The following is a 26,579-nucleotide window of genomic DNA, read 5'->3' as shown; positions in this document are numbered from 1 at the left end:
CGCCCCCCTCCCCTGCCGCGTCGCCCTGCCGCCCTCTCTTGTTCTCGCTCCGTCCCGGCTGCACGCCGCCGCCGCGGGCGCGGAGGAGGACAGCGCGGACGTCCCTGAGCCCGGCGCGGCCGGGCCCCCGCCGCGGCGCCTCGCTCCCCTCACCCCGGGCCGCAGCGCGCGGCGGCGGCGGCGGCGTCTCGAGCCCGAGCGACCCGCGGCCGCCGGCGCCGGCCGAGGGCGATGGGGCTGGGCTGAGGCGAGGCGGCGCGGCGGCGGCGACAGCGGCGGGCCCGGCCCGGGCCCCGGCTCCGGCTCCGGCCCCGGCCCCGGCTCCGGTGGCCATTGGGCTGTTCCGGCCGGGAGGCCGCCGAGGAGACGGCGCTGCGGCGGCCGGTGAGTGGCCCGGGCTTTCTCTGGGCGCCGGAGGGCAGAGCGAGCGGGGCGCGGAGCGGGCGGGTGGTGGTGATGGGGAGGTTGGAGGAGGCGAATGGTATTGTCGGGGGTGGCGGGTACCAGGTGAGCTTGTGGTCAGCGTCCTCGGGCCGGAATTGGGCATCACTTCTCGGGGAAGGTGGGTGTGGAGTCGGGAGGAGATCTCGAAGACGGCGGAACGCCTGCCTGGGACAGGTGAGGGGAGGAGGGATCCACGTTGTGGATGTGGAGGCCTGGTCTGGACGCGCCGCTCGCGGGGAGGGCGAGTCCGTGCTGGGCACGGGAGTGGGGTGGTGCTCCAGCCCTTTTCGGAAGTCCGGGAGACGGTGTGGCCGAAGGTAGGGGGACTGGCAGGACACCGGATCGGGGTATGCGGGCGCTGACTGAAGGGATCTTGAGTTGGCCCTTAGCCACGGGGTAGTAAATAGTAAAGCTCCTTGCTAATCACCGCATTTTCCAGGTAAGCCAAGTGAGGCCCAGAGAGGAAAAAAATGACTTTTGACTATCGCTTTGACTCTCACAGTGAGGATTAGAAAAACCAGGGCCCTTTCCACCAGTACTTAGGTGGCTACTCTATAGCCTTTCCTTCTCCCCATTCCCTTCACAAAGTTAGGCTCTAGACCTCTTTTGGAGGAGTGGGGGGTGCTGACCAATGAATAGGATTGGGAATTGACAGTGGCTTCCCGGTTTGTAAAGCTTTTGTGACAGGTGTTTATTGTTTCCTCTTCCCATAGCTCTGACAGAAACATCTGTGGATCTTGGTGTCTGGACATAGGAGGTATGAATCACTCACATAATTAACTACTTTTAATCATCGTGTCTTAGAGCTATATTTAGTGGTTATATTAGTGAAAAATGAATGGGTATGGAGTCGTAAACCTAGAAACAGAAACCAATGTTTCCTACACATGTTTCTGAACTAAATGAGTAGAACATTTGTGTATGTAATGACTATTTTAGATCTATGAGTCAGAAGTTAGAATTTTGAAATGCAGAAACGTTAAATATTATTGCAAAATGAATACTATCTTCTAAAAGCTTTGTTGCTAAAGTGAAGGTGTTCTGATTTGATTGTCTTTTGAAACGTGATTACATAGTTAAAATGTTCTACCCTTGGTTAGAATGCAGCCCATTTACCAAGGCACATGTATTAATTTTGTTTCACTGGAATATAAGTGGCATCCTTTTCTCAGGAAGCTTGTTGCCTTGCTGAATACGCTACAGTTGCCAAAATAAATGTATGCAGGCATCCCATTCTGGTTTAGCAACCCTTTTTAAGGGCAAATCTGTTCCTGGAAGTTGTTTGAAATAGTAAACCTATTGAGCCCTGACTGGTGTAGCTGGTTGAAATAGTAAGCCTATTAATAATTATTATGGAAATTTACTTTTGCTACTGCCCTTGGTTTTGCATTATCCACCTTTAGATTGTTAAGTGAGGTTTTTAACATTGTTACAACAAAGCTTGTGTGGGGTCAGGGGATTGGGTAGGAAAAGTGATGACACTGGTTGTCTCAATTTATAAGTAGTACAGTTATAAATAAATAACAATATTAAGTAGCAGTTTATTTTTAAAATAAAGTTGTTCAAATTATGTAGTAGGAGGGCTGATTTCTTTGTCCAAGCCAACCAGGAAGCTTTATTTGGGGTACCTCTGGTAATTAAATTTTTAATTTACAATTGGTTTGAGATAAATAAGATGAGTTTTACATAGGAGAATAATTTTATAGTAGTCAGAGCAAAATCTGAATGTCTAAACAGTATCTTCTGATGAGTTTTCTACTTGGTTCTGCTTATTAGATATTAGAACTAAAATACTTCTGTTGGTTTAGTTAGCCCTTAATAATTATCCCGTTTAGGTAACATCAGTTTCCCATCTATGTCATGTTTCAGGAATGAATTCTTATGTGGATAATAACTTTGTGTTGGCAGCTATAGCATTTTGTAGTAGAAAAAGCATGGACTTGGGAATCAGACCTGATTTTGATTTGTGACTTTCTTAACTAGTTGTTTGACTTTGACCAGTATTAATAGTTATTGAGTAAGCTTACTGTATTTTAGGTTTTGAACTAAACACTTGACATGAAGTGTCTGTCTCACTTAAACCCTATTTTACAGATGAGGAAACTGAGGTTCTGAGATGTTAAGTTGCCCAGTCACATACAGTTAACCTGGTAAACCTAGAAATAGAAACCTCTGGTCACATACAGTAACAGAGAGCTAGGATTCTGGCTGTCTTCAAGCCCCTTATATTGTAAGTTGCTTAACTTCTCTGTTTTTCTTCTTCCTTTTTTTTTTTAGTTAGCAAAGAATACTAATACCTCAGAGTTTTGAGGATTAGCTGAGGACATATGTAAAGAAAGTAACACTCTTCCTGTCACATAATAAATAGTTCCTTTCACTCTTCCATTCCATTTACTGAATCAAGCTGTGCTTATATAGCATGGTGGTTTTGCAACTACTGTGAATAAAAGGTTTTAAAATGTGAATATACTTTATTCCTAAGATTAATAGCAGTTCTAGGAGATGGGCTATGATCAGTGATATGGGGGCATCCTGTGAAACTTTGTCTTTATCCTGTATTTTTTCCCAATGGTCTGGGTGATGGTGGAAATAAGAACTTTAAGCTGGAAATGACAACAAGGTGGTTGTAATTTTTAAAATCATGGAAGACAGAAATAGAATTTCAAAATGATCTTGATTACTTGGTTTATCTAAAGTTGGATTCTGTTCATGAGTATACTTGGTAACCTAAACTAACTATATAAGTACTAAGGGGGAGACCTTGTGAAGGGATCATAAGTTGATTAGGAGTTAGCATACCAGCTTATCGCTTATTAAAGACACCACTCTTAAAATTCTTAAAACAATGCACAGTGGTAAGCTAAAGGAGGATATGTAGTGTCTGACATCTACCTGATATGATACATCATCAGAATGTTTGTTCCAGCGATGTTCTGAATGCATCATATAGCTCCTCTGGTTAAATCTGGATCCAAGATATAGCTGATGGGCTTTAGTCTTTGGTTTTGGAACATAGTTTGTCCGTGTGAAGTGAAATTAACGGGCCTGCAGAGCATAAATCTGTAATCATCAAAACCATGTTCTAATTAACTCACCTGGCTTGTCCCGGAAACATGCAAGAGGCAAGGAAATAATTATTAGAGCCTGACTTGACTTGTAATAATCTTCATATTTTGAGAGTAAAGAAATAAGAGAGGATCAGAATTGGGGCACATATTTCAAGATTTAGGTAAAAAAGTGTAAGGTTCTGGCATATTGAATCGAGAAAAACAGGTGGTATTTATAAGGCAGAATGTTCTGAAGTTAACGGTAATTAGTAATTATAAAAGTTATGAGTTAAAAACATTTGTATTAGTAAGATTAAAAATTGATGTAATGTGAGATGTCATGAAAAATGGTAATTGGAAAAAATGATCCCTGTTATGGGTTAAAAAATTATTTTATGGTAATCAGTAAGAAGGGAAAAAAGTGGAATGAAGGAAAGGGAAAACTGTTAAGTTAATCAAATGTCTGAGAATGAGGAAAGTTGAGGATGGAGATTGGTGAAGTTTTCATAGAACAGTTCTCCAGAGAGAACTATACCAACACCAAATCTAGTAACATCTTTGACCCAGAGGCTCATATTGGGGCCTTTGCAAGGTCTAAGATAGTAAAACATTAACTCAAATAGCAAACTTTAAGACTGCCAAATTAAAAAAAGGACTTATGTATCACAAGCTGTCTCCCCAAAGAAAGAGGCCATATTAGACCTATGGAAACAGAGCTCTTCTGAGGCATGCTCCTTTCAAGGTACAGGTGAAACTGTATTTTTTACTGTTTCCTATCACCAAAGCCACTAATACTAGTATGAACTGAGAATGCAAGAAGTACCCTGTGTTTGAAGTCTGTGGGTGAGATGGGGTAAATTGAGGTGTAATTAATCTCTTAATCAAAATTCCTCTCTTTTGTTGACTTTCACTTATTCCCTGTGGATCTTGCTTTTAAATGATCTGTTGATAGTCAGATACTAGTTAGGTGAGAAATTAAATTTCTGGGAAAAGTGAGTTAACTGTGTAAAGTAGAATTTCCTCATTATATAATGTGGAACTTGCTGATGTCTGTAGACTCTTTCTCAGAAACTTTAAATAAAAATATTTATAACTGTTATATAAAAGACAGTTCTACCTCAGTGATAGCAAGCTAGATTAATTGACTCCTATTTAGTTTTTCTTAGTTTTTCACAAAGGAATTTGTGAGTTGGGCATTGAAATGAAGAGGTATGAGACTGGAAAACAATAATGCTAAATGGTCATAGACTAGTTCTTTCTTTTTACAGAAAAGGAAACTGATATCTGGAGAGGTAAGTGATACTATTAAAGTATCTGGGACCTGGCCGGCATGGCTCAGTGGTTGAGTGTCAACCTTTGAACCAGGAGGTCACAGTTCAATTCCTGGTCAGAGCACATGCCTGGGTTTCGGGCTCGATCCCCAGGAAGGGGCGTGCAGGAGGCCACCAATCAATGACTCATTTATGTTTTTGTCTCTCTGTCTCTCCCTTCCTCTCTCTGAAATCAATAAAAACATATTTAAAAATAAAAAAAGTATCTGGGGTTAGAAGCTTCCTCTTAGTTAGGTATTCTTTTCACCTTTGCGTTTATTTTGTACACTAGTAATGGCATATCTCAAAACTCTATGTGTTTGTGTTTTATTTTTTCCTACTGAAGATCAACTTTTAAGGGTTGCGTTTGATTACTTGACAGACTTCTATTACATTTTTAGTTTTTAAAAAATAAGTCATGGAATAGCTCCCACATAACATATCCCTGTTCTATTTCTTTTTCTATTTTTGTGCAACAGGTTGAAAAATACATTAGTTATTAACTTACTTTGATATAACTGACAAGTGCTTTGGTTCCTGTTTTTTTCCTGACCTAAAGAGCTGAGTAAAGTGAAATCACCTTTTCTCTGGGGGCTTTGGGCCTAAATTCTCACTTAAGGAAAAAATCTTGTCAAAATTACCCTTGAAAAAATCCTTTAGGAAGACACCAGTTTGAAAAAATAGTTAACTGATATATTGTTTTTCAATTCCAACTGCCAGTTTTTTCTCCATCTTTTAGAACAGGTTACTCTTTTAGTGAAGTGGATCATAATCAGCTGTGTGGGATACCATTGGACAGGTGATTAGGTCTTTAGATTGGCTGAAGAACAGCACATTTCCTCTCCATTGCATGCTTACTCTGGTGCAAGGATGGAAGGCAGGCATCCTGCCACCATTATTTAAAGCATTTTTCTCTCTTCTTTTTTTTTTTTCTCCTGCAGCACAGATAGTTGAATGAATGTAATTAAATGCATATATAATGTGACTCCACACTGAATAATGGAGAAAGAAACTAGGTATTTATGAAAATCTCCCATCTCCCCAGGGTTGTACCACACAAAGAACCTAATATAATTAAAAGGCTAAGTAATAAATTTGGGGAACTATTGGTACTTTGTATAATTCTGGGTTGATACTCGGCTACTTTCAGTCTTAAGAGTTGTCTTCCTTACTGCTAGCAAAATCTTCATTATTTTAAAAGAACTATATAAGTTGTTAATGTTTTCCATGGAATTTAAAGTGCCTGAACCTAAACATCATTCTTTGGCTAGAACAGTAAGAAAAATATCAGTCTTTTTTTTTAAAAAATGTATATCTTTATTGATTTCAGAGAGAGGACGGGAGAGGGGGAGAAACATCAATGATGAGAGAGTCATTGGTCAACTGCCTCCTGCACACCCCCGACTGGGGACCGAGCCTGCAATCTGGGCATGTGCCCTGACCGGGAATCAAACCCCGATCGCCTGGATCCTAGGTCGATGCTCAACTGCTGAGCCACGCCTGGCTGGGCAAAATACCAGTCTTTAGAAAGACATTGTGGTGGCTAAAGATGTCCTGGGAGAGGGCATGGTGTATTGGTTAAAATGTAGGCTTCAGAGCTATCAACAAATCGCTTTGAATTCCAGTCTCATCATTTACTGGCACTGCAGTTTGGGTCAAGTCACTTAACATTTTTTAGTTTTTTCATTTGCTGAATATTATGAGGATAAGAGGCTCAGTAAATGGTAATTTACTATTTTATTAGGAATATCTAATATATTCAAAACAAGTTGTGTGTGTGTGTATGTGTGCGTGTATATGTGAAGGGCGGAGGAGAGAGCGTGTGGGGGGGGTTGTGATTGAAGGTTGCTTTTTAATTTTTTTTAGTGGAGCAGCAGGCAATAATGAGATGGTGTTATATTCAGGCTTTTCATATCAAAAATACCATGATTTTGCATCGTTGGTAACAACATCCTAAAAAATTCAAGATATTTATCTCATGTATCTCTAGTGTACATTGTACTTTTGCTTTCTCTCTGTGTCTCTGGGTGTGTGTGTGCAGCAACACTCCCCCCCCCCCCATTCTCTGTGCTACTGTTACCTATTATATCTCTCCTTGGCCACATTATAAAATTAAAAAGCATGTTTAATTATATGTATTCAATAGCATTTTGTGTGCCTTATTTTCATTTAAAAATCCCGAATAGTGAAATGTGGCTACATCTTTTCTTTAAAAAGAAGACTTGAAATTTTATTTTACTTCTATGGCCTTTGGATTGATTTCTTTAAAAGGTAGGTTACTGGTTCTTCATAAACCGAAGATTTTTCATTCATCTCTAGATTATGCTTTAGCTTTTTAAGGCATTAGTTTTTAAAGCTCATTTATAATTAATTTCTGTCCATGATTTCCTAAAATTTCTCTTTAAAAATTCTTTTTTTCTTATATTTTCCCAAGTATAAGAGATGGAATCCTTATTTACATGTCAATTATAATAATTTAGTTTAGTAAGTAAAATGTAAAGTATTACAGGTAAGTAGCCTACTGGTGCCTGGAGCACTTAATTATTATTTTTTAAAAATATGTCTTTATTGATTTCAGAGAGAGGAAGTGAGAGGGAGAGATAGAAACATCAGTGATGAGAGGGTCATTGATTGGGAATCAAACCTCGATCTCCTGGGTTATAGGCTGACGCTCAACCACTGAGCCATGCCAGCCGAGCATGGAGCACTTAATTACTTGAAAGACTAGAATAACCCAGAAAATTCTTAGTTAAAATAAATTTTTATTTCATGGATCCTTTTGATATGAAAATAGGTTATTTGTAGTTATCACTACTGTCTTAAAGTCAGTTGATAAATACTTTTGAGCTAACAACCCATGGTTGTTTTCTCTTCAGTTTTTGGTAAGAAGAAGAGAATAACCTGCTTCATGTAGCTGAGTTTGAAAGCATCTTAATTTATTTCCCTGAATCCTTTCTTGTCTCTGGTGCAGCCCATTGTGAATGACCCTCATGTTCCATTAAAACTGTGGCAATTACCAGTTATTGTAATGTGCAAGAGTTGTGATCTTATAGTTAGTAAGGAAGGAGGCTTGGTTAGGTCCTCTTGGCTATGCCCTTAGAATTGTGTTGGTACATCTAACTGTTCAGTATTTTTTTTTAGTTCCTATATGTGCCAAGCACAGGGCTAGATACTGGGTATACGTTGATGAATGAATTCTGCTATCTTAGAAATTGTGCTGCTGCATTGCACAAGTCCAGAGGACATCAGTTATATTGTATTCTTTGAAATATGGCCTTTGGCCTGGCCTCAGGTCTCTTTCAATTGGGAAATATTCAGAATCTCCATTGAGTACAAGTTAATCTATATCATGTTAGATTAAGGCCCTCATTATAATCTGATCCTGTCCCATTTTTGTCTGTGTGTTATAGGTGCTCATTTATTTTATTTTATTATTTATTTATTTATTTTAAAAAGTGAATTTATTGGAGATCATAGGTTTCAAGTGTCCAACTCAACAAAACATCATCTGCACACTGCATCATGTGTCCACTGCCCCACCTCCACCTACTCCCAACCCCTTTTCCCTCTGGCTATCACCACACTGTTATCTGAATCTATGTGTTATATATATATATGATTTTTTTGGTTAATCACTTCATCTTTCATTCAGTCCCCCAACCCCCCTCCCCTCTGACAGCTGTCAATCTGTTCCATGTATCCATGCTTCTGTTTCTGTTTTGTTTGTCAGTTTATTTTGCTCATTAGTTTCCACATATAAGTGAGATCATATGGTATTTTTCTTTCTTTGACTGGCTTATTTCACTTAGCGTAATAATCTTTCTTTTTTTTAAGCTCCATTTCTGGACTTTCCCTAGAGTCTACCCTATGCTCCAGACAGTTTAAGTAACTTGTATTCCTGACATTTTTGAGGATTTCTCACTTAGTACTTCTGCATATGGTAATTCCTCTGTGTGGATTATACCCCTCTGTTATTTCCCCTCTTTTGGCTGTGCTTTGCTTGATGGACTTCACACCCTTCAGGTCTTAGATCAAGGCCAGTTCTCCAGAGTCTCTTCTGTCCTCTCCTCCTCTTTCTCCCCTGTTCCTCTCCTTGCTCCCATGATACCTACTTTATTGCAGCACTCAATCATTTTGTTTGATACATGTTTGCTTACTTGCCTGACTTGTGTTTTAGAATTGGCTCCTTGAGGTTAGAAATTTAATCTGTGTAGTCTCCAGCTAAAAGCACAGAACTTGCCACATGAAGGCAGTGACATTCTAACAAATGACTTCCTATGAAATCAGAAGTGGTGACTTTTGCTAGAATGCTAACTTAATATTAATAGACTTATTTTGTAATATTAGGATACTTGGTCGGCGTCTTGGTTTTCTCCATTAATTTGTCTTTTCCTAAATCAAGCAATGGTCTGGAGTTAGATTTCAGGATACTATTTGGTGAGGACAGAGGCACTGTTTTAAGTTCATTGGTGAACATGTCGGTGAGACAGTCTGTCCATAATAATGAAAATTGTCTATAAATGGTCTCTACAACAAATAAAGATAGCTTTTCAATCCAAGAAGAACAGGTGATCCATAGGATCTGTGTAGCACCAGTTCCATCTCTGTTTCTGCGGGTAGGGCTCACTGCTGCTACTGTGCAAGAGCGGATGATATGAAGAAGTGAGCACTTCAGGAAAGCCACGTCAGGAAGACTTCCAGACTCTTATGGGCCAGCCTCTAAGTGGAACTACAATGCCTACTCTCCACATCTGCTCCACACTATTTTATTTTGTTACTTAGAGATTTATCTTAGTGATGTCAGCTTTAAGAAGTTGTAACTCATTTATGTATTAACTTCTGAACAGTGATTCTTGATTGAGAGGAAGAAGTGATGACTCTAGTGCTGTGGTGGTGGTTGTGTAGGGTTGCATGAGTCACTAAGGGACCTGGGGGAAGGTGATGGGGGAGTCAGGAAAGGGGCATAGGGATGAGATGTGGGGGCATGCCAAAGGCTAAATGTGCTTTGTTGTGAAATTTGGCCCAGAAAAAGAGGAAGGATTTTGCTCCTTCCTCACACCCCCTATCTTGTCCTGTCTCACTCATCCAGCCAATTGCTGGGTGCTGGCCTGGTTTCCAACCCTTAAAGCTTTTTGTATGTTCAGTATTGTGGGTCACGTGCTCTCACATATGGAAAAGGGACAAATGTGGGAAAAGTCCTCTACCAGGAGGTGGAAGGGACAATCAAAATTTAGTAGAGGAGATGCTTGATCAGGGTCTGGAAGGATGAGTAGGAGCTCTTCAGCAAGACTAAGTTAGGGAAGGCCATTCTTGGTAGAAGGAATGGAGTCAGGAAAAGGTTCTTTGTGGAATTACAAGTTGTGTTCTACGTAGATGGGATATAAGGTTTGTGAGAGGTGAATGATAACTACTGATGAATGGCAGATGGTGTTGATACCTAGGCGGGGCCAGATTCTGAAGGATTTTGTTTTCCAGTTAGTTGCAACTTTGTCCTTGCAGCCCAGTTGGGCCTCACTTCTGCCCCAATTCCTCTTGGTAGGGAAACACATCGTATTGTGTATTGTAAGACTTTTCAAAGTCTTGCAAGAGACTGCATAACTTTGTTTAATACTGTGTTTTTCTTCAGTTTTGGGAGATGCTGCTGCAGACAATGGGAAGCTATTGACATTTTAAGCAGAGAGAGAAATGGTCATATGTGGTTTGTTTATTGATTTGAATGAGAGATATTAGAGAGGGGATCAGGACCTGACCAATGCCAATGGAGAATAGGGCATGGTGAGGTGAATTTAAGAAAGGTAGGAATGATGAGACTTAGTGCCCAGTTGGATATAGAAGGTATGGGATAAGAAGGAGTGTTGGATGATTTCCAGATTCCTGGCATTGGTTTTTAGGCAAATTGTACTCGTTAAGTACTGGTGGTGGCTCATGGTGGGGCAGGTTTTGGGGAAGAAAGATAAAATGAACCTATTGAAGTTTAGCTGTATGCAAACACGTATGGTAGATGTTTGAATCTGGGGCTCTGGAGCTCATGAGATCAGTGTTGGAAGAACTGATTGGTAGTTGCCACTGTAGATGGGCCAATAGTGCCATCCTTGGGCCCTGGTGATGGTACAAAGAGAGAAACCTGGAGAAGGTTAATATTTAAGAAGTGGGCAGAGGAAGTGGAAGCTTGGGAAATATTAATAATTAAGAAGTGGGCAGAGGAAGTAGAAACTTGGTAATCTGGCTACCTATCCCACAACCCAGGCTAGCGTAATATGATGTATAATTCAGCTTAATTGTGGGAGTAAAAAGGTCATTTATGGGTCATCTTGGGAGCCTAGTCACTACTTTTCTTATGAAATAATGCATTTCAAGTATACTTGGCTTTCAAATGTACTTTTGGAAAATAGACCCTTGAAAGATGGTGCTGTCTGCATATCATTCCTTAATTTGTTGATAAGGTTTTTTGATATAAAGTCCCTCCATACTTGACTTTCTAGGGAATGTGAAAAATGCTGATCTTGGTTAAATGAAGATTATTTTTTTCTGTTTTCAAGGGGCAGTATTTATTGGAAACTGATAAGTAAAGTAGATAATGCCTATAGAAGTGTTTTGTCAAGTAAAAGTTCCTGTATAAATGCCAGTTACTATTATTATGGTTGGCACAGTACAAAAGCACATTGATTTGTTGAAAAATCCTTAATAGTAGATTACAGAATGACCACAGAAAATGAGAAAGCTCAGATTTCTATAATGGTTGTACCATAAAGCAAGACCATTATCTCTTCAACAGCAATTTAAAATGCTGTATTTAAAAAATATTTTTAAATGCAGATGCTAAAGGCCTTTGTATTTTCTTCCTATGCTGAGTCAGCATGGCTGGGTTCCAAATTGGGAAAAAGGAATAAAGTCTAAAAGGCTAATTCACATAATTTTAAAAAGTTGATCTAAATGCCTATCACTTATAATTGTAAATTTGTAGGATTGCATTTTTTGGTGCAGAATAGTTCCCTAGTGATTTGTGCTTCTTTAGTTTGTGTCTTTATAAGATCTGGAAGAATGGAATGTGAAAATACTGTAGTATAGATCATGAATAAAACTGGCTTTTCTTTCTTGCAAACACCCAATAATCCTGAAGTGAACCATGCTAAGTAATGAATAAAATCATTTTGGGGTTTGCTGTTAATAAGAAAAAGGAACATCCCTGGGATCTATGTGTGACTCCTTAACACACTAAAGACTTAGAAATATAATTCTCCTGAAAGTTTTCTTCTGTTCGCCCCTCTTTTTTTCTTCTCTCCTCTTCCCTTTACCCCACCCCCTACCCCCACCTCTCTTCTTATCCTCGCCCTTGTCTACTCTTGCTGTATTTTGTTACTTATCTCTTTACACTATTACTTTTTGTTTCAGTATGCAACTACAATGTAATCTTTTTTAATAGTTTAATCAACAATTTAAACTCAGATTTGTACTACCAAGAATGCACTTGACTCAACTGAAATAGACAATACTATGAATAGTTGAGACCAACTTTAAGCGTGTGCATGCAGTGACGACTGCATCAGGACGGTCACCTGCCAGTAGCAACAATAATTTCATCTAAACTGCATGCTGCTTTTATCTCTGTTAAAATGTGGAAAGTCTGAATCTTAGTAATGAATGTTTAAATTTCAAATACCATCTTTTAAATTGCTAATTGAAATGTCAAGTTACTAGGGATTTGGATTAATAGCATTATAGTTTAGAAGAAATAGTCACTAACTTGCATTACAGTGCAATAAATATTGATTTATATATTAACAAAGAACCTTATCTTACATCTGAACTTAAAAGTGTAACTTAGGAATTAGGCTCACTTATGAATTTGGTTTGCTTATACAAGCTGTTATTAGAACTCTTGATTTGTCAGTTCCTATTGTATTAGATGCCCATGCCACACAATTTCTTTTGTGCTTGTTTGAAAATACCCGTTTGTTTCAACTAGATTATTTACTCTTGCCCCCAATGAAAAAAACACACACACAAACTTTTATTTATTTCATAAGTCTAACAATGCAGAGGAATTTGAAGAAATGGTTAATGGTAACATGTATGTATAGGTACAAGTGACATGAATTTCTAATTGGGATTGTTGGATCAAACTATATGGGGATTTAAAATTTTAATTAATATCAGTTTTCCAAAAAGGTAGTATACTTTTAACAGCAACATATAAGGGTGTTTCTTGCCCCCCCCCCTTTTTTTTGCCATCTATGAGCAAGTAATGTTTTACCATGTAATTTCATACTTTACCTCATCTTGTTTTCTTATAGGTTCATGTGCGTTTTAATTGTTACTGTTCTCCCCCCTCCTCCACAATATTGTAAGATCCCTAAATTCTAATTTCAGACACCTGTGAATTTGAGCGTAATCGATACTATAAAGGGAGTAATGTCTTCCTCTCCCCATTATCATTTGTTTTGTGTTTATTGCATGTCTTATATTTCTATTATATAGGAAACTTCTACTTTTCCATATTAGTACCTTCAATGTTACCAAAAAAAAAAAATCTTACATATCTTTTTACCCTTGATCATTCTTGATCAGCAGCTGCTCTGCGAAGGCGAGGAAAGGGTCAGCCTCCTTCCTTACCAGTGTTGGAATGTCACCTACTGGTGGAGGAATGTAACAGCAGGCTGTATACAAAGGCAGTACTTGCCTACGTCAAAAACTTTTCATGGTTGGACTGCATCATATGAATTATTATAACTACCTCATTTTAGTGAAGAAGTTGAAACCAAGACAGTTGAAGGAGCTTGAAAATAGTTCATGTTGAATTTTCATTTAAGGACAAGTTAAAGCTGACTCTTGAGTTCTGTGCTTTTTACATTTGTTTTTGTTTTGTATTATGTATTTTGGGGTAAGGTTGTATATCTCGTGTTCTTAATATGGGAATGAATATGGCCTATATGTTCACTTAATGCTTATAGATGAATTAATTTGATAAAATAATTTTGAATTTGCTGCTATTGTACTTATGCTGTGTCACTGGCTAGTACTTCTCAGTGGTGCCAAAATGTGGAGGGGATATCAAAAGAAATATAAACAGCTAGCTGTAGTTTACTAGAAATGTACTTGTTAAAGGAACCTGCAAAATGACTATTGCTTAGGATGATCATTTCATAAGTTATATAAATAAATGTATACTCACTATGTTGTATACCTGAAACTAATATAATATTATATATCAGCTATAATTGAAAAATTAAAATATTTTAAGCAAATTTTCTTGGGCTAAAGTAACTTAATTAAGAGTGAGATCCAGAGAATCTGGAGAATAGTCTGTTAGAGCACTGTGAAGTGCTTTGGAGATTCCTGCAAGTCCAGACCAAAGGTTGGCCATGCATTATAGAATTAGTTGTTTACTGTATAAAAATATTATTACATGTAGATGGTGAAAACATTCAAAGAGCACTGAAGTTTCTCCCTCACTTCTACCCAAACACACTGTCACCACTATTAACTAGGTTATAACTCTTAATGTTCTTAATATTGATTCTATGACAGATAATTGCATTATCTTTCCTAACTATAACTTATTTTGTTATAACTATCACATTGTTTTGTAACATATAAAAAAGTATAATTGTACAAAGACTACACCTTAAAAATGTAAATACAGTCTTGCTTTGGTGTATGTTGGGTACAATGGTCTTCCTTAAGCCTAAACACAGAAACAAAAGCATGTATTATAAGAGAAAGTTCAAGATGGGAAGTGATAAAATGGGTATTGAGTGGAGCTTTGTTAAAATTTAGCTGGTATCCTTGTAAAATTTCCACGTATTCATTAAATTATATTATGTCATTCTTATTGTTAGGAGCTGACTTGAAGTACTAAGTTTTGCCCTCATAAAGAGTTGTCACAGTTCGGTTACTGTAATTGGGAGCTTGGGCTCCCCCCCTTTTATACAAATATTTGTGTAGATATTAAAATTGAAGTGGTTTAATGAGCAGAGTAAGGGTTTTATATGTATTAGGGTACTTTTTATTTCAATTGTGAAGGTAGAACTGCTTTATTTGACAATAAAATAACATTGAGAATGCTAGCCATGCTGTTTATTACTTCAGGATCTTTAAAAACATCTTTTGCCGAGTGGTCCTTAAAAGATGGGTTTATCAGATTTTTATTTAATCTGGGTATTTAACCTGGGTTTAATTCTCAGGAAAAAATGTAGAACTACAAAACAAAGTGGGAAGATTCATTCTCTTTCAACAATACATGGTGGACCAAAAGTCTTGGTTCAGTTTTAAATTTTAAAACTCTGGAGGTATAGCCCTGGCTGGTGTGTCTCAGTGGGTAGAGCATTATCCTGAGCACAGAAGGGGCATGGATTCGATTCCCAGTAAAGGACATATACCTGGGTTGTGGGTTTGCTCCAGTGCTGGTGCGTGCAGGAGGCAACCAATCGATGTGTCTCTTTCCCATAGATGTTTCTCTCTCTTTCCCCCTCCTTTCCTCCTTTCTTCTCTTTCTGAAAAGCAGTGGGAAAAATGTCCTCAGGTGAGGATTAACAAAAAACAAAAATAAAAATAAAACTGGAGGTATATGTTACGAACTATTAAAAAATGTCGTTTGAGAATTTCTTATGTACTAACTTATTTAGTTTTGTGAATTTTGAATCAATACATTTTTAATTTCTTTTACTTCAGTCTTGCCGAAGTTGGCAAATATTGACTGAAGTAAATTAAATTAAAAATTTTAAAAATAAAAATTTAGCAGATTTGGGGGGAAAAATTTATTCAAAATTGCTTTGCTTGAAGTTTTACTTGAGTTGTAGATCATTCTCTAAATCACCTTGTGAAATTACTTATTTTGGAATTCTTGGCAAATACATAGAATATCCTTAAAGAAAACCCTCCACACACATACTATTGTAATACTATTGGTACAGCTAGTAGGAAATTCAGGTTTTGAAGCAAAGGTGACTTAGAGGTTTGGGGATTTCTATGCCTGTTGAAGCCAACTCATCTTGTTTTAGGAAATGAGATATGACTAACTCTTATCCTAGTTTAAAGATGTACTCTAAATGCTTCCTAGTAATTATATAATGGGGAAAAATAAGGAAACTTTAAAAATTAGTATTACATTTAGTGATATTTATTTCTGATAGCTTCACTTTTTTCTGTTACTGTTTTCACTCACACAAAAAATCAAGTTCATTGTAAATGCAAGGAAGGGTTTGGTTAAGCACAATAGCCTAAAAGCTCCTTGCTATTTAGATAACGTCAAGACTCAGCCATACACTGTAGAGTTGGGACTTCAGTGTGGTTAGCTTAATATTTATTCAAGTAATAGAAGCTCTGTCAGTGGTAGTCAGATGGCAGAGGGGTATGTCTTCTGAAAACTCATTTAAAATCAGTGAATTAAAAAATCTTAAATTTTAATGTCTTCTTTTGGAAGTAGTTCAAAGAGAACAAAAACAAATGTTTGACAGAAAATTGTCATTTGTGAATGGATTTTATGCTTAGTTTTATTTTATTTTTATTAAGAGCCAGCTTTTGAAAGCTCTGCTAGTCCAACAATTGGAAGGAATGATATAGTGCTATTGGTAAGAAAAATTTCTTTATTTTCTATGATCTAGACATTGACTTGATTAAAAAAATGCATTTTAGCAAACCACTAAAGTTATACTTCTGTAAGTTAAATGGATTTTAGAAGTTTGATATTAATGCTTCAAATGTCTAATTAGATATATGGTAGGATAATATTTAAAATGTATTTTCATCTTGATAAGCAGTATGTTTTAAAATGTGTCTATATAGATTTTTATTTTTATGTAGTCATAGAAGTGTTAAGGGATTTCTATTTAGGTATGTTTTTAAAATTTAAATATACATTTATAATATGTGTATGTTTTAAATGTAAACTTGAAATTGTTGTCTCATTAAATTTTACTAAAAGTTTATGTAAAAAGTGAATTCTTAGTAATTTCCTATGAGGTATAGTATGTTTAAAGAGAATAATAATTGACGGTTTTTAGAGCAACTTTTTATTTAAATTATGTTTACTATTTCAACTTTGGTAAAATTGGGTAAGAGTTAAGAATTTTATCTTTAAAAGGAAGCTAAATTTCAGAGAAATAACACTTGTAAAAGAGTAAGGAGATAATTTGGTCAAGAATTGTGTTTTTAAAAGTAGATTGTTTTAGGCAGTGCACCATGTATAATCACTCATTTAAAAATAATTGAAGTATTTTTTTGTTTTGATCAGTTTTTAACTGTAGAAGATGAAAATATAGTTATGTTAGATTAAGGTGAAGTCTTGTCATATATTTGAGGAAAGGGTTTTTTAAATAGTTTTAAGTGTATGGACTAAATGAAAACATTGAATTTTAATGGTAATTATTTTTCTAAAATTATAAAATTTAGAAATTTATTATCTTATCTTCTAATACATTCTGCAGTGAAAAATTGGGATTTACAGAAGTTGGGAAGCACATCTATATTTCTAGGCAATGGATAAAAAAATGAGCAAAGATGAGTTAGATTCAGAACCCAGCAGTATGAGTTTATGGATAATGGCTGGTACGTAATAGGTTGAGTCAGTTATTTTAGACTTAATAGAGGCAGAGTTCTCAAGATTTATGGACTTCGGTGCTAGGAATGAAATTTTTCTATTTAAAAGCTTCAGATGGGTGCTTTTATTTTATTGATTAAAAAACTATATTATGGATAATTTCTATATACTGAGAAGTAGATTAGTATAATGAACCCTCATGTACCTGTTACTCAGCTTTTAACTTGGCTTTTAGCAGCATTAATTCATGGACATTCCCTGACAATAAAGATAAGTTTTTAAATTAAAAAAATTTTTTCTTTGCAAGTAATTTCAAACCTGCAGAAAATTTGATGTATTGGTGTAAAGTTGTTTATCACCCTCCTTAATTATCCTTCTGATATGTGCAGAATCTGTAGTGATGTCTCCTGTCTTATTCCTGTATTGGTAATTTGTATGTCTCCCCCTCACCCCCCTTCTCTTCAAGCCTAACTAGAAACTAGAAATCATCAATTTTATTGATCTCAAAGAATCAGCTTTTGGTTTCATTGATTTCCTCCCCCCCCTCCATTTATCTGTTTCTTATTGCATTGATTTCTACTCTGAATTTTATTATTTCCCTTTAGTGCTTACTGTAGGTATACTTTGCTGTTTTCTACTTTTTAAAGGTAGAAGCTGAGGTCATGATTTCAGATCTTTCTTTTCAAATACTGGAAAGTAGTGCTATAAGTTTTTTAAATATTATTTTAGTGGCATCCCACAAATTTTAATATGTTACATCTTCATTTTTATTCAGCTCGGAATACTTTGTATTTTCCCCATTGATTTCTTTGACTTATGGATTTTTACAAGTGTATTATTTTATTTCCAAATATTAAGGCTTTTCTACTTACGTTTCTGTTTTGGTTTCTAATTTAATTCCATTGTATTCAGAACATATTTTGTATGACTTGAATATTTTCATGTCCCAGAATGTGGTCTTTCTTGGTAAATGTTCTGTGTACAAGTTTAAAAAATGTATATTTTGCTCTGGTTGAGTAGAGTGTTCTGCAAATACCAATTGGGACCCCTTGATTAGTACTGTTGTTTAGAACTTCTGTGTCCTAACTAGTATTTTTAATTTACTTGTTCTATCTCTTATTGAGAGAGTGGTATTGAAATGAAATCTCCAACAGTAATTGTGAATTTCTCTATCTCCTTCCAGTTTTATCAGTTTCTGCTTTGTGTAGTTTGAAGGTATGTTAAATGTATAGGTGTTTAGGATTATTATGTTATCATTATGAATTGACTCCCTTGTCATTATGAAATGGCTTTATCCTTGGTGTAATGTTCTTGGTTTTGAAATCTGCTATATCTGATATATTAATACATTCACTCCAGCTTTATTTTTTAATAGCTTTTGCATGGTACATCTTCCTTTTACTTTAACCTACTTATTGTGCCTTTATATTTAAAATGCATATAGTTGCCTATAGTCTTTTCAAAAATGACACGACAATCTTTGCCTTTTAAGTGATGTTTAGACCATTTATATTTAATGTGATTATTCATATGGTTAGGCTTCAATCAGTCGTCTTGCTATTTGTTTTTAATTTTTCTTACCTTTCCTTTGTTTCTTTTTTCCCCCTGTTAAATCACATGAGTATTTTTTATGGTTCAGTTTAAATCCTTTGTTGATTTTTTAGCTATCACTGTTTTATGTTTGTGTTTTTTAAAAAAATATATATCTTTATTGATTTCAGAGAGAGGAAAAGAGAGAGAGAGAGAGAGATAGAAACATCAATGATGAGAGAGTCATTGATTGGCTGCCTCCTGCACGCCCCTTACTGGGGATCGAGCCTGCAACCCGGGCATGTGCCCTGACTGGGAATAGAACCCCAATCGCCTGGATCCTAGATGGACGCTCAACTGAGCCACGCCCAGCCAGGCTATCACTGTTTTATTTTAGTGGTTACTGTAGAGTTTACTGTGTACTTCTCTAACTTATTACAGTTTACCTTTAAGTGATATTACACTACTTCATGTATAGTATAAGAACCTTACTAAAGTATACTTCCATTTCTTCTTGTTCTTTGTGCTGCTGTTATTTATATTTACCCACATAGTTACCATTTCTGGTGTTCTTCATTGCTTTGTGGAGACTCATATTTCCATCAGTTTTTTTTTGTTGTTGTTTTTGTTTTTTCTGCTTAAGGACTTTTTAAAAAACATTTTTTATAGTGTAGGTTTGTAGCTGATGAATTTTTTTCAGCTTTATTTCACCTTTGATTTTGGAAGATATTTTTGTTGGGTATAGAATTCTTGAAGAGTTTTTTTTCTCAGTATTTCAAAGATGTTGCTCTGCTGTCTTCTCACCTGATTATTTTTAGCAAGAAATCTCATGTCATTCTTATCCTTGTATGTAACATGTCTTTTTTTGCTGGCTCCTTTCAAGATTTTTTCACTTTTATAAGCAGTTTGACAACATGTCTTGGTATAACTTCTTAATTTTTTTTGCTTAGTGTTAGTTGGACTTCTTGGATCTGTGGGCTTATAATTTTTTCATCTAATTTGGAAAATTTTTGGCCAATATATCCTTACATATTTTTTTCATCCCCCCATGTTGCATGTATATTAGTTCACTTGAAGTTTTCTCATAGCTTACTGGTGATGGTGGTGGTGGTGTGTGTTTTTCCTAGTATTTTTCTTCTCCATTTTTTATTTTGGATATTCTATTACCATGTCTTCAAGTTCATTGATTTTTCTCTGCAGTGTCAAATCTGCTATTTCATCTAGTATATTTTTATCTGTATTTTTAATATCATGTTCAATTTGATTTTTTCTTCATATGTTTCTGCTTAGCATGTTCAGTCTTTTCTCTTGGTTTTTAAACATATAGACTACCATTACAGTAGTTGTTTTAATGTCCTTGTCAACCAATTCTATTCTCTGTGTCAGTTCTGGGTCCTTTTCTATTGATTGATTTTTCTCATTATGGGTTGTATTTTCTTTCTTCTTTCATACTTAAACTTTTTAAGTTTAATTTGGGTGTCAGACATGGTGACTTATTTGGACTAGATATTTTGTATTTCTAAAAATCTCCTTGAATTTTATTCTGTAAAACAGTTAAGTTACTTAGAAACAATTTTATTCTTTCAAGCCTTAAACACTTTGTTCTTCAGGACCACCAGAATAGCTTTTAGTTTAGGGCTAGTTGGATCCCACTACTGAAGCAGAACCCTTCTGAATACTGTCCATGATTCCTTGTGACTAACGAAGTTTTTCACTGTGGTTGGTGGGAACAGGCCTTTCCCCAGCTTTTTGTGAGCCCGAATGGTTTTCCCCCCCTTAATCCTTTTGGGTGGTTCTTTCCCTAGTTTCTGGTACTTTCCTCACACGTAAGCACTGATCACTACGCAGAAGACTTGAGCTGGATCAGGTCTTCTTGCAGGTTTTCAGTGTTCTTTCTCTGTACAGATCTCTCCGCTGGAAATCTGCCCTGCAAACCTCGTCACTTTGGTGCCTCCCCAAACTCCTATCTTCATCTCCTCAACTATGAGAGACTGTTCTGTTTCCCCTGGGCTCCCTACCTTCCCACTTTTACAGCCTATAGACTCTTCAGTTTGTAAACTGGGATAATTGTAAAGCTCATCTAGTTTGCTTCCCATCCCTGTATCAGTTTCCTTCATTGCCTAATGTCCAGTTTCTTGAAAACTTGTTTGATATATTTTGTCCATTTTGTTGTGGTGGTTTTAGGCTGGAGGGCAAATCTGGTACCTGTTTTTCCATCTTGGTTGGAAGCAGAAGTCTCAACATATAAGAACTTGAAATAATTTCTCCCCTCAAGAAACATATTTTTGGTGGTGGTGATGGGAACTGGGGATTAGAATGATATGAAATTAATTATCAAAAATGAGTGTGATGAATCCTGAATGATGATCCTAAGATTCAGTCCAGAACTTATGAAAGAACCATAGACTAATGGTTAAGAACAGGAGACTGTTATTTTTTTGTGGGAACAGCATCAGGGCAGAGTGCCTTTATGTTACCCTTTAAAAGTGGGCATGTGCACATTTAAATCTTGCAGGATTGGGCTATCCCTTAATACGCTCAGGTAACAGCCGCTGATCTTTTCTACAGGAAAGAGGTTGGGCTTGTTCATTCTCCCCATAGTCCATAGCAGCAGGTTATGCCCTTGAGAATAACTGCCTCAAGTCATATTGATTTGATGGACCGTTCTTAAAACATGAGTGTACACGTGTTTCCATATCCGAACATTGCTGACCAGTCACAAGATGACTCGTGTCTGCACTAACATTAATTTAAGTAATTTTAAACACCTTGCTGACTAGTCACAAAGGAAAAGTAGCCAGCTGCATAGGCGAGTTCTGGCTCTAACTAAGTAGCCAGTCAGCAAGGTTTAACATGGTAGTAGCATGCTTCAGGGCTGTAACACCACCCTAGACAAAAAAGAAGTTATTACAAAATTTTTCAAAGGGTTTTGTATGATAATGTGGCTTGTTTTTGAGAAGTTGGGCCAGATACCTCTAAAATTTCTTTTCCAAGGTGGCACTAAGTCATCTATCTGTCTGTCTGTCTGTCTGTCTGTCTACCTACTTATGTCTCTGTGTATCTATGTATCTATGTATCTATGTATCTATCTATCAATCATATATCTATCATCTTAAAACTCCTGCAGTTTATTCTGTAGAAAGCTCTGAGCCCATCTCTAGGACTACCAGAAGGTTAGACAGGTGCTGGGTGCTGGTATAGGAGGCATCAATATTTTTATTGGTCATTTTGTTGAGATTTCAATAGTCTTTTATATGCAATTAGTTTAAAATCCTACAGTAGGTTTTAATTGGCTATTAATTCATGTTATATAAACATTAAACAGCTATTGCTGTTTTAGCACAACAAGTATTATTCACTCAACAGGCATTTTTTGAGTGCCTACCATGTGTCAGGCCTGTGCTACACACTAGCTAGGTGAGTTAGAAGTATGGTGTCTGGAATGAGGGAGGTTATATTATCCACAACTGTTCTGTAGAGATCAGCCTAGTCTAAAGCAGTGGCTCTCAGACTCTGGGATCAGACTGGTAACCTTGAAAGTTTATTGTGAACTTTAAGAAGCTTTTTTTTTTATGTGCATTATATATGTTGATTCAGTGATAGTTAAAACTGATAATATCTTTGAGAATATTAGTTTAAAAAGACATAACAGTAATAAATTTATTACATATTAAGTAACATTTTCCTGAAAAATATCTGTTTGCCAAAACCAAAAAAATTCATGAGAAAATAGATATTGTTTTACAGTTTGCAAATCTCTTTAATGTGTGGCGGATGTCTGTCTGAAATTAATCTCATTTATTTATTTATTTATTTATTTAATTTTTAAAAATATATCTTTATTGATTTCAGAGAGAGAGAGAGATAGAAACATCAATGATGAGAGAGTCATTGATTGGCTGCAGCCCGCAACCCGGGCATGTGCCCTGACCGGGAATCGAACCCTGATCGCCTGGATCCTAGGTCGACGTTCAACCACTGAGCCACGCCCGGCCGGCCTCTCATTTTTTTAAATACAAGAAAAAAAGCTTTGTCTATGAGCTCAATGAATTTTCTCCTAGATAAGCATCATGGGTAGTCACAAACAATCATGATTGCTTAGTGGCTTGGAATCAGAATGGGGGAGTCAGTTGAGTGACCTCCAGTAGTGGTACACCTGCCATAGGGATTGACTCATGGCCAGGGAATGTCATTCACATAATAGATGCTTGCTCAGTAAATATTTGTTGGATGATACTTTAATCCCTGAGAGGTTTTGGGGTGGTTTCACTGCTGGTGCTTTACCTCTTCACTATACTTCAAGCAATAAATTGAGTTGTGTGAAGCACTTTTATGGCACAACTTGGTTAGTTCTTTGAGTTTGGGGAATGGCAAAGGAAGATTCTGTAGTAGTTTCTCCCAGGATTTAAATTGTTTTGTAGCGATTCATTAATGGAATGTGCCAAGTTTTGTGATAGTAAATAATGTAGATGCAAGAACTGGCACACCGTTGAAAATGTTATTAGGGCCAGCTAACACTTTTAGTGATTACTTAAATACCAGTTAAACTTTGATAGATGTATCACAACAAGAAATACAATAATATGAAGTTTTATAGTTGACTGAGATAAGTAATAATTCCCTAACATTTGTTCCTCTCATCTCTCAGTTGTCTTCAATCGTTCTGAAGTACAAGACCTTTCAAATCACTGTAGATATGGACAAAGAAGAAAGGAAGACTATCAATCAGGGTCAGGAAGATGAAATGGTAACCAGTATTTATAATTTACTCATGAAGTGTGAAGAATTTATCTCTGCAAATTATTATTCCATGGAAGTAGGAAAGTAAATTAAAAAAACAAACAGTTGAGTCAATGTGCTTTCCTCATCCTGTGTTTTTGAACTGGGATTATGTAACATATCTATTTGTTTTAGAATAATTCCTGTTTTACTTGCAAACTCTTAAAACTTAGAGGAAAGAGGCATGTTTTTTCATTTGGTAATTTGAGATGCTAGCTAGTGCTTAAATACAATTCCAAATATAAGATTTCTAATTTTGATTTATAAAAAAACTTAAAATGAGCTTAATACAAAACTTCTCAAATCTTTTTGTGCATGTGTGTGGTGGGGGGGGCAGATAGGGTTGTCAGATAAAATACAGGATTGGGCAAAAGTAGGTTCACAGTTCATATGGAAAATAATACAATAATTAATAAATAATACAAGCATAAATTCTGTTTCACATACTCATAACTGTAAACCTACTTTTGTCCCACCCTGTATAAGACTCCTGTTAAATGTTTTTGTTTTTAAATATGTTTTTATTGATTTCAGAAAGAGGAAGGGAAAGGGAGAGAGAGATAGAAACATCAATGATGAGAGTCATTGATCTGCTGCCTCCTGCATTCCCACTACTAGGGATTGAGCCTGCAAGCCAGGCATGTGCCCTGACCAGAAATCGAACCTGTGATCTCTTGGATCATGGGCCAATGCTCAACCAACAGCCGTGCTGGCCTGGCTCCCTGTTAAATGTTAAATGGGTATTTCAAATAATCAAGAATACATTTTTAGTATAAGCATGTCCCAAATATTGCAGAGGGCAACAAAAAAATTATTAGTCTTTTTATCTGAAATTTAAATTTAGCTAGGCCCTCTGAATTTTCATTTGGCAGCCCTTGGTAGGGTGAGGGGCGGGTAACTGAAACAATTGAAATAATTTGGGTCAGGAGGTCAGATAGATCAGTCACAGTTGTGTTGGGACAATTGGTTAATGATTTGGAAAAAAAATAAAGGTAAAACCTATCTTATCTAAATGCAACATGATATTCTGGACTATATTCTGAAACAAAAATAAAACGGGAAAAACTGGTGAAATCCTAATAATGACGAGGCTTACTTAATAATAATGTAGTGTTAATCTTTCTGATTTTGACAAATATACCAGGATGTTAACATTACGGGAAACTGGACGAAGGGTATACAGGAACTCTTAATATTTTTGTAACTTTTCAGCAAATCGGAAATTATTACAAATTTAAAAGTTCATTTTTAAAAAAACACCTACCTTATAGCAAGGTAAGTTTTGGAAGAATTAAAAAGGTAAATGTAAAAATGTCATTATGAGAGTTCTAAGAAAGTATACCGAATGTGAATATACTTTCAGTGGGAAAGTGTTATGTTACTAAGGATAACATCAAATATAGAACCATAATTTGTAAATATCAACAGATTTAGTCATTTAAAAGTATACCTTTGATGATGGGCTTGTCAGAAACAAAATTTAAAGAGAAATTATGGGCTGGGAAAATATTTGCACTTTACCTGACAAAGACAGTAACAACCATCGGGAAAACAGAGAACTTTGGAATTTATCTTTCATATCATTTGACAATTAATTATGATTACTGTGTCCATGCAGGAAATTTATGGCTATAATTTGTGTCGCTGGAAGCTTGCCATAGTTTCTGTAGGAGCAGTTTGCACTGGTGGCTTTCTCCTGCTCCTCCTCTATTGGATGCCTGAGTGGCGGGTGAAGGCGACCTGTATTAGAGCTGCAATTAAAGACTGTGAAGTGGTGCTGCTGAGGACTACTGTAAGTCCATGGGTTTACATGTAGCAGATTATTTGAGGAATAAAAGAATGTCTTTGTGTGTACTTCTTTCAAAATAATATATGAAGAGAACATCACTAAGATGTAATGACAAATACTAATCCTAGTATTTCTAAAGCATGTGTGTTTGAAGTGATTATCAGAGCAATTAGAGTATTAAGGAATCTCAAAGATGATCAGATCCACCCCTTCTTTTTAAGCTCTTGATGCACTGAGAGATTTGATGCTTGTCTGTTGAGGTCACTGGACAGTTAGGACTATATCTTAGATCTCCCATTCACTAGATCTGCTGCCTCTACTATGTTATGTTGCTGCATCCCAAGGTTTTGTGTTTGTTTGTTTTTAATTATCCTACTTGGAAGCATGTTATAAGATGCTTTAATATCTAGTCACAGTATGTTGATGAGTAAATTAAGAAATTACTCATGAACTTTTATGAGATATTGTGTTAGTGAAGTATGTCACTTAAATGGTGAGCCATGGAAAGCACTTCGTGTTTGAATTTATGCATCTTTATGAAATGTTTTTACATTTAGTGACTAGGAAATGATGCTTCCTCAATTAAAGATGAGTAAATAATCTGTAAAAATGGAAATCAAATAAAAATATGGCAATTGTATAATACACATAATTGACTATTTATCTTTCTCTCTTGTAAGGATGAATTCAGAATGTGGTTTTGTGCAAAAATTCGCCTGCTTTCTCTGAAAACTCATCCATTTTCAAGTCCAAAATCTGTGGCTAATAAGGTTTCAAATGGCCATGCTGTTCTTTTAACCGAAAGTCTGGCCGAAGAGAACAGGCATGAGGTAAGTAAATATTCACAGACGCAATCAGAACAGGTATTGTGATCTTAGTTTCAAAGTTTCTTTGAAAATCAGAATTGTTATATTTTATGCTGTCATGGATAGTCAATAATTCTGTGCTTACAGTTATTTTTGAGATAATTTTGTATGCATACAAAATACCCATTTATCACTATATTATAACAGTTTAGGTATTACTAGAAGAAAAAGATTACATGTCACATGTGGATCACTTTAATTTTAATATGTTGTTATATGATAGATTTGTGTTAGTAAACTTAATTGATAACAAGTGATGATAATGCTTTTTGATGT

General features: G+C 36.3%; 1 protein-coding gene across 10 annotated transcripts in view; it reads left to right on the top strand.

The window, feature by feature from the left end:
- The first annotated feature begins 206 nt into the window (after positions 1-206).
- Positions 207-26,579, top strand: part of ATP13A3 (ATPase 13A3) — an 82,925-nt gene continuing 56,552 nt past the window's right edge. For 3 of the 10 annotated variants that reach the window (XM_081138353.1, XM_081138354.1, XM_081138350.1), the window contains exons 1-6: positions 209-384; positions 1,158-1,201; positions 16,313-16,371; positions 23,518-23,616; positions 25,267-25,440; positions 26,118-26,267. In XM_081138353.1, the coding sequence (XP_080994479.1) occupies positions 23,566-23,616; positions 25,267-25,440; positions 26,118-26,267 (375 nt within the window). In that variant the 5' untranslated portion in view covers positions 209-384; positions 1,158-1,201; positions 16,313-16,371; positions 23,518-23,565. Of the gene's footprint in view, positions 385-1,157; positions 1,202-16,312; positions 16,372-23,517; positions 23,617-25,266; positions 25,441-26,117; positions 26,268-26,579 lie in introns of all 10 variants that reach the window. The other 7 variants (XR_013998875.1, XR_013998876.1, XM_081138356.1 and 4 more) reach the window with 5 other exon arrangements.

The sequence above is a fragment of the Miniopterus schreibersii genome (assembly GCF_964146895.1).
Source record: "Miniopterus schreibersii genome assembly, chromosome: 5".
NCBI lineage: Eukaryota > Metazoa > Chordata > Mammalia > Chiroptera > Miniopteridae > Miniopterus > Miniopterus schreibersii.
Note: the sequence above shows the minus strand (reverse complement) of the source record. Positions and strands in the feature narration are given on the sequence as shown.